Below are 16,061 nucleotides of genomic sequence, written 5' to 3'. Positions count from 1 at the left end.
GCATGAGAGCACCAGCTGTTCCGGACGACTGTGTGATCTCGCTTTCCATAGTTGATGTGAGTGAGACCTTTAAACAGGTCAACATTCACAAGTCCGCAGGGCCAGATGGATTACTAGGACGTGTACTCAGAGCATGCGCTGACAAGAGTCTTCACCATTTCTTAAATTGTAAATAGGGAGGTGCCGGGGGGAAAAAAAGTGAACTAGGTGTCTCTGAGGCACTGGAATGGACAAAAAAAAAAATCTAATTTAGAATAAAGCAGTGCATGCATATAATCACATTTGCAAAGTAGCATGGAGCAGTAGAGAAGACAGAAACAGTTGTACTTGGGTCTGGGAAGAATTTGGCCTTTTATAAACACATTGCAGGCACTTTTCAGACTTTAGTAGTATTTTTTAATACCACACAAATGATGGAAAAGACAGGTGACTTTGACACCGACAATCTGAGATCAATAAATGGACAAAATGGCCGATACTCTCATGCCAAAAGCGTATCTCTCTTGTATTACTTATTGTATTACTTCGTAAAACAATGTTCGCTCCATAGGCCTATGTGGAAGTTGATGAAATATTTGGATAGCCTAAAGTCAGAATAATTGTTTCACTTTTAAGCAGGAGTATTTGAAATATTGCAATAGGCTTGTTCTGGCTGCATGTGGTTCACTGACAGATTTGCTGTGCATTCTCAAGCTACAGCATATGCCTTGTGATTGGTCGACAGTAACACAATCCACAGCAGTGGTGGTTCCAGCTTGTATGGCTCCGTGGGCGAACCCCCCCCATTCAGCCAATTCTTACATTCAGGGCCGGCTCTGGCAAAGTTGGTGGGGTTATATCCTGCCTGTTGTCCCTGTCCGGCAGTATCATCGGATGGGGCCACAATGTCTCCTATCTCAGCCTCCAGTATTTATGCGTTGGGGGGCTAGGGTCAGTCTGTTATATCTGGAGTATTTCTCCTGTCTTATCCGGTGTCCTGTGTGAATTTAATTGCTCTCTAATTTTCTCTTTCTTTCTTTCTCTCTTTTGGAGGACCCGAGCCCTAGGACCATGCCTCAGGACTACCTGGCATGATGACTCCTTGCTGTCCCCAGTCCACCTGGCCGTACTGCTGCTCCAGTTTCAACTGTTCTGCATGCGCATATGGAACCCTGACCTGGTCACCGGACGTGCTACCTGTCCCAGACCTGCTGTTTTCAACTCTCTAGAGACAGCAGGAGCGGTAGAGATACTCTCAATGATCGGCTATGAAAAGCCAACTGACATTTACTTCTGAGGTGCTGACCTGTTGCACCCTCGACAACCACTGTGATTATTATTATTTGACCCTGCTGGTCATCTATGAACATTTGAACATCTTGGCCATGTTCTGTTATAATCTCCGCCCGGCACAGCCAGAAGAGGACTGGCCATCCCTCAGAGCCTGGTTCCTCTCTAGGTTTCTTCCTAGATTTTGGCCTTTCTAGGGAGTTTTTCCTAGCCACCGTGCTTCTACACCTGCATTACTTGCTGTTTGGGGTTTTAGGCTGGGTTTCTGTACAGCACTTTGAGATATCAGCTGATGTAAGAAGGGTTATATAAATACATTTGATTTGAATTTGATTTGACTCTAGCCTTTTGGGGGGCTCTAAGCGCGATTTGGTTGGCGTCTCATCTTACTGTTGAGAGTTAGAATAGGTGAATACACAAGGTGAATACACAGGGTGAATACACACGGTGAATACACAGGGTGAATACACAGGGTGAATACACAGGGTGAATACACAAGGTGAATACACAGGGTGAATACACAAGGTGAATACACAGGGTGAATACACAAGGTGAATACACAGGGTGAATACACAGGGTGAATACACAGGGTGCAAGTTCGAAATTTGGTTGTGCATCAGCAATTTTTCTCATGTTATGTCAGTCACTGACAGTCACTCTATTAGCCATGTCAGCAAAAAAATTTGATTGGTAAATTAGTCTAGCCAGCTTTCTAAACTAGTAGTTATCATGGCCAAATACCAATCAGGAATAATGGTCGGGGGCTGCTTTCCATGGTTCGGGCTAGGCCCCTTAGTTCCAGTGACAAATCCTCAGCACACAAAGCCAGGTCCATACAGAAATGGTTTGTCGAGATCGGTGTTGAAGAACTTGACTGGCCTGCACAGAGTCCTGACCTCAACCCCATTGAACATCTTTGGGATGAATTGGAACACCGACTGCGAGCCAGGCCTAATCGCCCAACCTCACGAAGGCTCGTGGTTGAATGGAAGCAAGTCCCCTGCAGCAATGTTTCAACATCTAGTGGAAAGCCTTCCCAGAAGAGTGGAGGCTGTTATAGCAGCAAAGGGGGGGACCAACTCCATATTAATGCCCCTGATTTAGAATGAGATGTTCGACAAGCAGGTGTCCACATACAATTATCATGTAGTGCATCTACCTCAATTACCTCGTACCCCTGCACATCAACTCCGTACTGGTACCCCGTGTATATAGCCATGTTATTACCTCGTACCCCTGCACACGGGATACCAGTACGGAGTCTGTGTATATAGCCATGTTATTACCTCGTACCCTTGCACATCGACTGGGTACTGCTACTCCCCTTATATAGCCATGTTATTACCTCGTACCCCTGCACATTGACTCAGTACTGCTACTCCCTGTACATAGCCATGTTATTACCTCGTACCCCTGCACATCGACTGGGTACTGCTACTCCCCGTATATAGCCATGTTATTACCTCGTACCCCTGCACATCCACTGGGTACTGCTACTCCCCGTATATAGCCATGTTATTACCTCGTACCCCTGCACATCCACTGGGTATTGCTACTCCCTGTATATAGCCATGTTATTACCTCATACCCCTGCACATCGACTGGGTACTGCTACTCCCCTTATATAGCCATGTTATTACCTCGTACCCCTGCACATCCACTGGGTACTGCTACTCCCTGTATATAGCCATGTTATTACCTCGTACCCCTGCACATCGACTGGGTACTGCTACTCCCTGTATATTGCCATGTTCTCGTTACTCATTGTGTATTTATTCATCCTATTATGTGCTTATTTATTTTGCTTATTATCATTACATTTTATTTTACTTTGTCCTGCATTGTTGGAGCTCAAGAATTTCACTGTACCCTGTAAATACATCTGCAACCTTGTACACGTGACAATTAAAACTAATCAAATTATTTTATTTTTCAAAAACATTCTCTCTCTGCATTGTTGGAAAGGCCCCGTAAGAAAACATTTCACTGTTCGTCTACACATGGTTGTTTACGACACAAGTGACTCAGTCAGTAGACCGTGGCGCTTGCAACATCGAGGCGTGTTGGTTCGGTTCCAGCTGGAGCCACCCAAACATTTTTATTTTATTTTATTTATTTATCCGTTATTTTACCAGGTAAATTGACTGAGAACACGTTCTCATTTGCAGCAACGACCTGGGGAACAGTTACAGGAGAGAGTAGGGGGATGAATGAGCCAATTGTAAACTGGGGATTATTAGGTGACCGTGATGGTTTGATGGCCAGATTGCGAATTTACATAAAATGTATTCATGCGTGAATACGTCGCGTTGGATAAGTGTCTGCTAAATGGCATATTATATTTGAACACAGCCATTTAGGTCTAGTGGGAAGATTAAAAAGCCTCTTCATTACCTTAACTTTCAACCATGCAAATGTTTAGCGTATCCTACAGTGATCAGAATAAAAGGTTCTCTACTATTGAAATAGACAAACGTTGTGTTATACTTGTATTGGACAGTAGGTGGCAGTAAATCATGATAAATAAAGTTGGCTATTCAAGACCGCATTTGGCAGACTTGGAATATTTGGTCTGACCATTCACTTGTTAGTAGGCTAAATTGGTATACCTTTTCAATGTATAATGCTGTTAATAAATAAGAAAACAAAAATGTTGAAATGTAAAACATTTTATTTCTGAAGACACTCAGTGCTGCATGCCAAATACAGTGTATGTGTAAGCTACTGTGTAGTTATTCACAGAATACAAATACATTTGTAGAAAACAGACAAAAATGTCTGAATGGGATTCAAGTTTCAGGTGATAAGAGTGATCCATAATTACACAATATTTTACAAAAAGACACACTTATTCACCCAGATTGTGTAAATTCACACACTCATCAACTACGTGGATCATGCAGACAAAACCTTAGAATCTAAACGATATTTCCATCCAAACTGAGGAATTCCGAATAATTTCACAAAATGTTCCTTTTCAAATCGTCATCAAAATAGGGGTTCTGGTCATTCTTGTTTTCAGCCACCAGGGAGAGTATGACCCCCTGGATGAAAATACTGGTTTATTTACAGGCACACTGTCTGGGCCCATATCCCCTTTGCTCGAACAGGTGTAGAACAGAAACTCAAAATGTATAGAAATATTCCATTGATTTGAATAGAATATTTGCCATTGAGTAATGCAAGCATAAAGCTCCTGGGTGGCACAGCATCTCAGTGCAAGAGGCGTCACTACAGACACCCTGGTTCGAATCCGGGCTGTATCACAACCGGCCGTGATTGGAAGTCCTATAGGGCGGCGCACAATTGGCCCAGCGTTGTCCGGGGTAGGCCGTCATTGTAAATAAGAAAATGTCCTTAAGCTGACTTGCCTAGTTAAATACATTTTATTAAAATAAAAACTAATTAAAGCAAGGAAAGTGACTCTCGGATGTAACTGAAGAAAAACAAATACAGAAATAGAATGAGTAGAAAGGACATTCGCATTCAAGTCAATGGTTGATGGGTGGCATTCCATTCTATAGATCTATATGACTAGACTACTACCTCACAATCCAGCTGGAGGATCTGTACAGCACGTCACAAAATATTGCCGTCAAGGTAAATAATAAATACCCTATAGTGTGTTCGAAGCGGACAAGGCTAATTCACATTGATGCTCCAGGCCAGTGCGTTTGTGAAGTCCCAAGGTGCTCGCCTGTGGCAGTGTTGGAGCAAACTTCTGCAGGTGTAAACAACAACAACATATCTAGACGCTAAAGCAGTGATGGCTGCCGCGCAGACAGAGGGACAGAGGGCGAGAGGAAGGGGAGGGAGGCTGGCTGGCCGGCCCCGAGTACCAGTCTGTTTGTGCAACTCCTTGTCACTCATTGTCATGACAAACATGGTTTGGCTTGACAATGACATCACTGGAGTTGTCAAGAGCAAAAAATGATCTGGGACCGGGCTTGCTTGTCCTGTCCTGTACTCCACTGATGGATAGGGGGTGGCTGTGTTCGTATAGGGCAGAATGCTCGTCGTGTGTCTGTGACCTTCCTCCTCCGTTGTCACTTGTCCCGGAGCAGGTAAAACACCATGGCCTTCAGGTAATGTCCACAGGCGCAGGCAGCAGACATCAACCAATGGGAGCGGAAGCTGGGGTCTGTGTTCACCACGCACTTTGTGATATCAGCCTGTGAGGGAAGAGAGAGATGACAGCAACTCAGAGAGAGGGAAGAGAATAAAGTAACTCAGATACTAGCCAGCATTATTGAAATATACACTACATAATCAAAAGTATGTGGACACCTGCTCATCTAACATCTCATTCCAAAATCAGGGGCATTAATATGGAGTTGGTCCCCCCCTTTGCTGCTATAACAGCCTCCACTTTTCTGTGAAGGCTTTCCACTAGATGTTGGAACATTGCTGCGGAGACTTGGTTCCATTCATCCAAAAGAGAATTAGTGAGGTCGGGCACTGATGTTGGGAGATTAGGCCTGTCTCACAGTCGGCGTGCCAATTCATCCCAAAGGTGTTCGATGGGGTTTAGGTCAGGGCTCTGTGCAGGCCAGTCAAGTTCTTCCACACCGATCGTGACAAACCATTTCTGTATGGACCTTGCTTTGTGCACGGGGGATTTGTCATGATGAAACAGTAAATCTATATACAGTGAGTGCAAATGAGGTAGGATAAGGGAGGTAAAGGCAATAAATAGGCCATGGTGGTGAAGTAAATACAATATAGCAATTAAAACACTGGAATGTGCAGAGGATGAATGTGCAAGTTGAGATACTGGGGTGCAAAGGAGCAAGATAAATAAATACATACAGTATGGGGATGAGGTAGATTGGATGGGCTGTTTACAGATGGGCTATGTACAGGTGCAATGATCTGTGAGCTGCTCTGACAGCTGGTGCCTAAAGCGAGACTTTTCCACTTTACAATAGCAGTACTTACAGTTGACGGGGGTCAGCTCTAGCAGGGCAGAAATTTGACAGATTGGCTTGTTGGAAAGGTGGCATCCCATGACAGTGCCACATTGAAAGTCACTGAGCTCTTCAGTAAGGCCATTCTACTGCCAATGATATGGAGATTGCATGGCTGTGTGCTCGATTTTATACACCTATCAGCAACGGGTGAGGCTGACATAGCCATATTCACTCATTTAAAGGGGTGTCCACATTTTTATTTTACCTCTGTTTAACTAGGCAAGTCAGTTAAGAACAAACTCTTATTTTCAATGACGGCCTAGGAACAGTGGGTTAACTGCCTTGTTCAGGGGCAGAACGACAGATTTGTACCTTGTCAGCTCGGGGGTTTGATCTTGCAACCTTCCGGTTACTAGTCCAACGCTCTAACCACTCGGCTACCCTGCCAAGGGCTAAGTCTCAATTCTTGCATCCGTTCTCCAACTGTCCCATCATGGATTTAACAATGGTTGGCACTCCTACAGCAATAAATACTGTTAAATCCACGAGGGGACTAGTGTGAGAGAAGGGTGGAAAATTAGGACACAGACCTTTGAGCAGAGGCTGGGCACTGATGTCACAAGGCAAAGTTTCAAAAGGCAGTGAGGGATTCCCTACACACACACACATCAATTTCCTTTAAACAGGGTGGGACCCTTTATGAGTTAGTCAGTAACCAAGGAATGTCTGATAAATAACATGCGTTAACAGGACTAGATTACCAAACGTGTTTGAGAGATGTTGGTCTCATCTAAAAAAAAAAAGTCAGGTTAAAAACGTTCATAAAAACTAAATTAAGAAAACGTATACACGATCACATAAAAAAAAGAAAGAGATGAAATGCAGCGAGTTAACAACTAAGCAACGTCTCAGCCAAACTCAACACTGTAATCTTAAACGACACATATTTCAACATACCACTTGAAAACAAAATGGTCAAAGGTTTAGAACAGCAGTAAAAACAGCACAATAAGGGGGAAGAATGAGTCATCAAGACAGGTTGCATCCATGTTGTTTCCAAGTCATTTCAACAACAACAAATTGATCTGATGACGTTGAAGCCATGTTGTTTCCAAGTCATTTCAACAACAACAAATTGATCTGATGACGTTGAATCCATGTTGTTTCCAAGTCATTTCAACAACAACAAATTGATCTGATGACGTTGAATCCACGTTGTTTCCAAGTCATTTCAACAACAAATTGATCTGATGACGTTGAATCCACGTTGTTTCCAAGTCATTTCAACAACAACAAATTGATCTGATGGACCTTGAATCCATGCAGACGACTGATTGGATTTGCAAAAAAGTAATTGACGTAAGGTACTTTCCTATTTTGTTTTTCACCTAACTTTTTACCTAAATCCAATGGTGAAATGATTTGTTGATTTCACGTTAGATGAAATCTCAACCAAAATGTCAATCAAAACTAGATGCTAAAAGGATGTCGGTGGCCACTGGGAGGCTACATCCACACAGTTCTACTAGCTAATAGTACAGCCATTTCCTTCAATGTTTTGGTGTATATCAGCATCAAACTCCAGTCCAATTCAACAGTTTATGATCTTTAATTATCTGGCGTGGTCAACTTCCAAACGGGCCATTCCAAGGTTGAGTCCAAATAGCACCCTATGGGTCCTGGTCGAAAGTAGTGCACTATATAGGGGAATCGGGGGTCGATTTGGGAACACAGGCCTGCTTCAGAGGGATTCTTGGTTGACTTTGCCAACAGAGCAGAGTTCACAGATTTAGGCCGAGGCTCTTTGCCAGGCCTCCTCTCAGCTTTGAATACCAGTTGAGCACCACGCTTTGCTCTCGAAGGATTTTCATCAGATGATCTCTAGAGCAAGACTATCTAAATCTATACGAGACATTTTTTGGGAGTTTCTTAAAGTAGTAGCTGAATTCAACTCAACAGCGAGACAATTGGCTTTTAGAAATAGCCGTTACAGACACCTCATGCTTTGAGGACAAAAGCCTTGAGTTAGTCAAAGTCAATGTGGAAAACACCCTGCCCTTCTACCATGTACAGGACAGGGAGTTGCGTTTTGCAGTCATGGTTGTATTGTGTTCAGGCTCTTGTTTCTCTCAGTTTTATTGAGCTAGTCTCTCAGTAGACACCTGGAGTGACATGTTCAGGACACCCCTGATTAGGTGGGTATGGAAGACCATGACCTATGACCTGCAGGCAGTCTGAATTCAAATATGTACACCATAGGGAAACGCATACAGGCATCACAGTCGTGCGACACGGAGTCTGCACTAACCTCACGTGGACAGACGACGACGACGTCAACAGAAATGGTACCAAAGATGATCGATCGATCATCTGACTAAATAACACAAGCTGTTAGTGCTGGGTTATCTGAGATGATGTCTGCACAGACATGGGCTTACTGTATGCACACTTTCTGTGATTAAAATAGCCCATGTCCGTCATCAACACACAGCCTTTCCTAAATAAACCTTCGAGGTGCACAGACTCAGTCAATCACTTGAACCGCAGGCAGGGCTCTAAAGTACGACCAATCATTTTGGTGTTTTATTCTGGGAGCACCGTGCGGCAAGACAAAAAAAACTAAAACGCATAACAATGTTTCGTCCGAACACTTTTCTACACTCCTCAAAATCACTCAACAGGCTGGCTAGCAGCACACAGTTCCTAGACGCTGTGCCTGTTCCTCTCAGATACTTCTAAACAATGCTGCTTTCCCAAGTTGCTTCTAAGTATGAATCCACGTGTTCTCTCTTTTATAATATTAGTTTGTCTATCTTGCTTTATGCTAAATGAGAGTTAGTTAATCTAAGGAAGCTGGCATGTGCCTAAAACTAAATCACTAATGCTAATTGCTAGCTAGCTAAATGCCCTTAAGATAAAATCCACTAGCTAGGGCAAAGCAAATGTTAGCTCTAATACAGGTTGCTACCAGTGGTGGTATATAATCAGCAAGTTGTTTGTGCAACGCATGTTCTCAATCAGATAGCCTAAAATATGTTTCTAAATGTAACATCTATGCATTAATTCAAACGCTATTAGGGTCCACTGGGAAACAGGCGAGGGGTCAATACAGGACTAAGATAGCTGGTGTAGTAGAGACTCTGACACTTGTAGGATGGGGAAGGGCTTGCAAACTATCACGGATTACAAATGAAAACCCAGCCGTGAGCTGTCCAATGACGCAAGTCTATCAGACGAGCTAAATGCCTTCTATGCTCGTTTCAAGGCAAGCAACAATGAACCATGTGTGAGAGCACCAGCTGTTCCGGAGCACTGTGTGATCACACTCTCCATAGTCGATGTGACACGTACTCAGAGCACGTGCTGACCATTCTGGCAAGTGTCTTCACTTACGACGCCTCTTCCCGCTCAGGAGACTGAAAAGATTTGGCATGGGTCCTCAGATCCTCAAAAAGTTCTACAGCTGCACTATTGAGAGCATCTTGACTGGCTGCATCACCGCTTGGTATGGCAACTGCTCGGCATCCGACCACAAGACGCTACAGAGGGTAGTGCGTACGGCTCAGTACATCACTGGGGCCAAACTCCCTGCCAATCAGGGCCTTTAGACCAAGCGGTGTCAGAGGAAGGCCCTAAACATTGTCAAAAAGACTCCAGCCACCCTCCTGCTACCGCATGGCAAGTGGTACCAGAGCGCCAAGTCTGAGAACAAAAGGCCTGAATACCTACCCATATACGTATTGTCACATTGCAGTTGTCTGAAGTGTTTTCTCCCTTTCTAGTAATTGTTTGTCTATCGGTAAAACTATGGTGCGGTAAGCATAGAAATAGTCAATAAAAATGGAACCTCGAACGTTCTATAGATTCTAATGTATTTCTGTTTCTCTTACCCATCCTCCTCTCCTCTTCAACCAGGAGACCAGGCTCTTGCGGACAAACTCCCCCATGCAGTCTACAATGGTGTGGACCATTGCTGGGTGACCATGCCTCACGCAGTCCACTGCCAGGGCACCAGCTACCGCATACAGGGACACCACCTTCCCCCACGTTATACCTGAGGAGAGATGCAGACAAGAGACTCAGACACGAAAACGTCCAGAATCAAACACCCGGGATACCCCTTTCACACACATTCCAATAATCTTAGCAGTGTCCAATGTACATTTATTTATTTAGCCATTTAATTTCAGCTTATTACAAAAAAAAAAGATGTAAAATCGTTACTTCTGACTGGATAGCAATTACATGAGATCATTGTTTGGGTTTTTACATGATCGTGCTGCCTGAAGGGAGGGAGGGTGACTGAGTGAGCCGAGTGGGTTTGAGGAGCTGACTGCATCTCTGCCAGGAACTCCTTTAGTGAAGGGAGACCGAGAGAGAAAGACATAACTAGATGTAGCCTCCAGGCATTCAGCCGACATGCCCATCCGCCAAACAATACATCATAAAAGGCAGTCTAAAACTGGTATATTATTCTTTATTAGCTCAGACAGCAGACGTTTAGCAAACTTGAAGCCCTTGTTTTTCAGTCAGGATTTTAACTAGTACGCTACCATTTATGGTAATGTGTTCAGACTATGGAGGACAGTGAATAGCCCTACATTGACATTGATGCACAGACTCATTCCTTTGTAGAAATCAGCTCCTTTCACGTCTAAGGATCATAGGAGGGATTTACCACTACTTTGGAATCCAGATATTTCTAGGGAGTGAAAATGTAAAAGAATCAACTGACAACATAATGGACTGTGTGTGTGTGTGTAATGTAAGGTTTTAAGTCCAAGGTCATGGATTCAACGATCATTCCCTGACAGAATGGGATCATGTTAATCACCACAACTAGACTTTGGTTAGTCTCTTGTGACAGACTAACTATGGACCATTCCCCCCCCCAAAAAAAAAATAATTTTAAAAAGCCATTTAACAGATGCTTTTATTCAATGCAACTTAAGGCGTCAGCACGCTTCAGTTCAGCTGAAACCTAGCCGAGTTAAAAACAAATGTGCTCGCATACTACCTTAATTAATAAAAATACCTTCATTTGAAAAACGAGAAAAGTAGTACTGTTTGTCCATTTTGAGACGCCGTAGCCAGTGTACACTTCCTAAAAAGTCAGATTTAATCTAAGATACACTACTACATGGCCAAAAGTATGTGGATATCTGCTCGTCGAAGATCTCATTCCAAATAATGAGCATTAATATGGAGTTGGTCCCCCCCCGTTGCTGCTATAACAGCCTCCAGTCTTCTGGGAAGGCTTTCCACTAGATGTTGGAACATTGCTGTGGGGACATGCTTCCATTCAGCCAGAAGCGCATTAGTGAGGTCGGGCACTGCTGTTGGGAGATTAGGCCTGGCGCGCAGTCTGCATTCCAATTCATCCCAAAGGTGTTTGGTGGGGATGAGGTAAGGGCTCTGTGCAAGCCAGTCATGTTCTTCCAAACCGATCTTGACAAACCATGTCTGTATGGACCTTGCTTTGTGAAAGTTGGAAGCACAGAATCTTCTAGAATGTCATTGTATGCTGTAGCATTAAGATTTCCCTTCACTGGAACTAAGGAGCCCAAACCATGAAAAAAACAGCCCCAGACCATTATTCCTCTTCCACCAAACTTTACAGTTAACACTATGGTAGTGTTTTCCTGGCATCTGCCAAACCCAGAGTTACAGTCTCTACTCTACAGGCGCACGGTGCCCAGAGTGCTATGCTGTACAGTCCCCTGAAGCGCTAAGAGACAGCCAAGACTGAATGTGTACAAAAATGTCAGAAAATGTATATTTTTACCTTTCTCACAGAACTATGCTTGGCCCCTGCCAGTAAATCACTTTTAAAAAAAAGAGACCTGTAAAGAGCGGTGTAACACCATACTGAGAGCTGGTCTGTGTCCCAAAAAGGCACCCTATTCCCTATATAGTGCACTACTTTCTAGTCTAGGTTCCCTGGTCTCAGTTACCTCCGACATCCTTCTTCAAAGTCAACTTGTTCTCCCTAACGTTACACATCTTCATTGTGTTTCATTGATAATGAATCCACTAGTTCCTCTTTTTCTATACAACACACTGCTAATAGTTCCCCCAGCAACCTCTGTGATTGGTTACTCCCCCCCCCCCCCCCATTAATATTCTTGCTAATATTTGCCACAATACTAGAAAGAAATCTGTACCAACACTGCCATCATGTTACAACCCAGGCACATTATAACCAGTTGTCCATACATTCCAGGGCTTTTCATACTACTAAAGACCACAACCGAGCCAAGCTGAGCTGGCCTGGTTCTGAATCCATCATAGATAGTAGCCGGAACCATGCTGCGTCAGCACAGTTTGGTTAGGGTCGGCGAGATCATGTATGAGGTTTGTTTTACCCCAGGCTGGTTATCAGAGAGATCTTGTCCCACTGGTGTAGTAGTGAATAGGCATTGACCTACCGGTGGAGAAGATCTCTGCAGCCACAGCCAGGAAGGCATCAGACACCACGCTCTCAGACGCAACGGTGATGTTCAGCTGACGAGCTACGTTACGGTAGATGTTGGGCCGCAGGTACTCCAACTCATCACCTAGGGAACAGAACAGGTCGTGAGCCAATCAGGAACTCCAACTCATCACCTAGGGAACAGAACAGGTCGTGAGCCAATCAGGAAGTCCAACTCATCCTCTAGTGAACAACAGGACAGGTAGTGAGCCAGTGAGGGGGTTTGGTTTCCCAGCTTGGTCAGAGATATTTGTGCCTGTATACAGATAAGGTTCAATGTGTGCAGAGCACATGCCCCTTGTATTCATATTTTTGTCATCTTTGTTCGGAACCCACTGCCCGCAAGTCGTTATCGAGTTCGTACCCCCATCCCCATCCGCTGGTTGCGCCTGTTGATCTGCCCTGTACAGAGATTGCGTGTGTCCGGTTGCACCCCAGTCTGCCCTGTACAGAGATTGTGTGTGTCCGGTTGCACCCCAGTCTGCCCTGTACAGAGATTGTGCGCACCCGGTATCCAAACATGTATGGTTTGAGAGATGCGGTCACCGGTCGAGTTTGTGTGTGTGTGTGTGTGTGTGTGTGTTTGTAGCTAGCTACCTGCACTATGCAGATATCGTGCCGCCATTTCCTGGTTGCTACAATTCTAAATAGTTCCCCTAATTTCAGTTTATGTGACAACAAAAAAAAAAGAGAATCAATGTAGAATCTAAAACCACTGTGAAATATATTTCCTAGAACCCCTAACCCTTGATAAAGTCTATTCACCTACTGCAAAATCTACCGTTCCAGTGTTTTTAATTGCTATGTTGTATTTACTTCGCCACTGTAGGGCCTTTTTTATTGCCTTTACCTCCCTTATCTCACCTCATTTGGTCACATTGATTATAGACTTGTTTTTGTACTGTATGTTTGCTTTACTCCATGTGTAACTCTGTGTTGTTGTATGTGTCGAACTGCTTTGCTTTATCTTGGCCAGGTCGCAGTTGTAAATGAGAACTTGTTCTCTAGTTGCCTACCTGGTTAAACAAAGGTAAAATACACAAAAAAAACATTTTTAAAGTGGACAAAACAGCACAGATCTGGGACCAGGCTAGTGACTTCCCTGTTCACTAGTGCTGCAGGTACTATCTCAGGCATCACATCTTTGAATAAGTTAACTCCCTTTACTCTCTGTGATTCTCTGTGATTCACTGGTATCATTTCTGCTATTAGCTGAATGTCAGGAGCCTTGGACTCTCAGGCACCATTATTCAATGCACTACTAAACAGACCAGGGCTCTGGTCAAAAGTAGTGCACTAAAAACAGGGAATAGTGTGCCATTTGGTACACAAACATGGCTAATATCTTGTTCATGGTTAGAAGGTATTTATTTAGAGGTATTCTCCGTTGCTAAGTAACAGGATGTTCACGTGATGCACTGTGCAGGCTTCAGACAGTGATTCATCAGTGTCTATTTTTCAGGAGACAGTAAGCTTCTCTTTCTCAAAATAATACAGAGGAGGGGGGGTGTAATAGGAAACAGAGGGAAGGTTTTGTACAATCCAACACTGAGTAACCTAGGTAACCTCAACAAACGCATGACACCAGTTGAATGTCTAGAGAGGAGTCTCAACAGAGAGCAAAATTCCAACATCAAGCTAATGTGACCAAGTAGGCTTGGCTAATAGCAGAATCTATAAAATAAACAAATAACATACTATTTGGACATTGTAGAAAATCGATTACCATTTGCTTTCTAAAAATGTTTTTTATAGGATATGCTGCTGAATTTATCTCCAATAGGTACACAGCCTGTCATTCACACAGACCCGAACCCACCAATGTACACAAACTGCGCACTGACGTCCTCTTACCTAACCACATGAGGACAGAGGATACCTCTCCAAGCATCCCACCAGATGCTGACAGCTGATGCTCGGGTTTGGACCACCCTATCCCGGTTCGGTTCAGCCTGGAATGGATGTAGTCCCTGCATAGAGCCTTCGCCTGTGACACCAGCTCCTTGTCTGTGGGAGAGCGGTCGAATACTTCCATCACTTCAGCCGCGAATACGGAGGAGCGACGCAACATCTCCATACCCCAGAGTCCCCAAGCAGCAGTTAATCACAAACAACCCGCCTGGCGCTGGCTCTGGCTCTGATCCACCTCAATCTTCAACCTCTGTCGCCGTGTATGGTCCTCTTTGTCACCAGAATGCTACTTCTCTTACTCTCCTCCCTCGGACTGAGGGCGTTTCGAAGAGAATCTGCCTGTTTGGAAAAGGGGCATTATTTCATTGATTTTCAGTAGCGCAGAATTGAATTAGTTTATTCGGTCATCGTCAACAAAATATAGGTGCCCATAGGCTCCCATAATGCCATCCTTTCGCAGTTTGACAAAACTCAGCTTCCTTGAGTTAATGGCGAGATTTACAAGAATTTCTCTACACTCGCAATAACATCTGCTAACCATGTGTATGTGACCAATAACATTTGATTTAAACTACCCATTGTAACTACACAGAAACCTCTGTAAAAAATGTTCAACTGCATTTGATTGTGATAGTTTACCATTGTAAAGTGAGCAGGTTATTGCAGGAGTTTATCAGTTAAAATGTATTTCGTTACAATATCCATTCAAATATAACGTAAATAGAATATGCTACTGTAAACAGATAAGCAAATGTCCAAATACCTTTCGCGTCCAGTCCTGTAGTCTACAGGCGCACGGTCTGCGCCGTCGTGATTATAGGCTACAGGATATCCACATCTACCACTTGGCCATTAGGTATATATTAAAACAGTTCATTCTCTGTTTTAAAAAAAAAAACACTGCTGTGAAGTCTTCATGGCGTCAGTTCCTTACCGATACTCCAAACGCTTTCTTGACCATTGATTTATACCGTTTGGCACAGCCAGGGTTGGTAGCTGAGAAGCGCGCCCCCACACTCGAGCAAAGTTTCCTTCTATGGACCGTTTGGATATAAAGGCAGGGACAATGATACATTATCTACATATGCCCCGCCCATCCCATAGTAGCAGATTTCTAAGGAAATCTCCTTGATGGGTATTTTTTTTAATTTAACCTTTATTTAACTAGGCAAGTCGGGTAGGGGTGTGGCAGACAAAGGAATGTGTTTTCTATCTTGTAACAAACAAGATATTGCAATATTATGTAGTCCAAAACTCCACAAAGCTATTGTATTAATACATAATCATGATAATCAAGCCTATTGTATTAATACATAATCATGATAATTATCATCCAACAACATCTTCTCTAGAATGATGCCCCGATAAATCTAGCCTATCTACTTCTATATCTAAAAAAAAAAATCTACCTCCAAAAGTGAATAGCAAGTGTTGCTAGAATCTTGTGTAAATTCTAACACAACTGGGATGTATTGTCTTTTCCCAATATACAAATATAG

At 43.5% G+C, this 16,061-nt stretch overlaps 1 protein-coding gene across 1 annotated transcript; it reads right to left on the bottom strand.

Moving 5' to 3' along the window:
- Positions 1-3,922: 3,922 nt before the first annotated feature.
- On the bottom strand, positions 3,923-15,612 carry boka (BCL2 family apoptosis regulator BOK a). Its single transcript, XM_021604830.2, has 5 exons — positions 15,326-15,612; positions 14,506-14,901; positions 12,608-12,736; positions 10,070-10,233; positions 3,923-5,441 (listed from the first exon to the last, which is right to left on the bottom strand). Exons 2-5 carry the CDS (start codon positions 14,726-14,728, stop codon positions 5,316-5,318), a joined length of 642 nt encoding a protein of 213 aa, XP_021460505.2. The 5' UTR covers positions 14,729-14,901; positions 15,326-15,612; the 3' UTR covers positions 3,923-5,315.
- Positions 15,613-16,061: the final 449 nt, after the last annotated feature.

Source organism: Oncorhynchus mykiss, chromosome 5 (genome assembly GCF_013265735.2).
Source record: "Oncorhynchus mykiss isolate Arlee chromosome 5, USDA_OmykA_1.1, whole genome shotgun sequence".
NCBI lineage: Eukaryota > Metazoa > Chordata > Actinopteri > Salmoniformes > Salmonidae > Oncorhynchus > Oncorhynchus mykiss.
Note: the sequence above shows the minus strand (reverse complement) of the source record. Positions and strands in the feature narration are given on the sequence as shown.

What these genes read in the sequence shown, in the direction of transcription:
- boka (XM_021604830.2), bottom strand. Translation starts at nt 14,728, where the DNA reads ATGGAGATGTTGCGTCGCTCCTCCGTATTCGCGGCTGAAGTGATGGAA. An exon ending in CTCTGTCCTCATGTGGTTAG is followed by an intron (nt 12,737 to 14,505) that starts GTAAGAGGACGT and finishes TCTGTTCCCTAG; the next exon opens with GTGATGAGTTGGAGTACCTG. An exon ending in TGAAGAGGAGAGGAGGATGG is followed by an intron (nt 5,442 to 10,069) that starts GTAAGAGAAACA and finishes CTTCCCTCACAG; the next exon opens with GCTGATATCACAAAGTGCGT.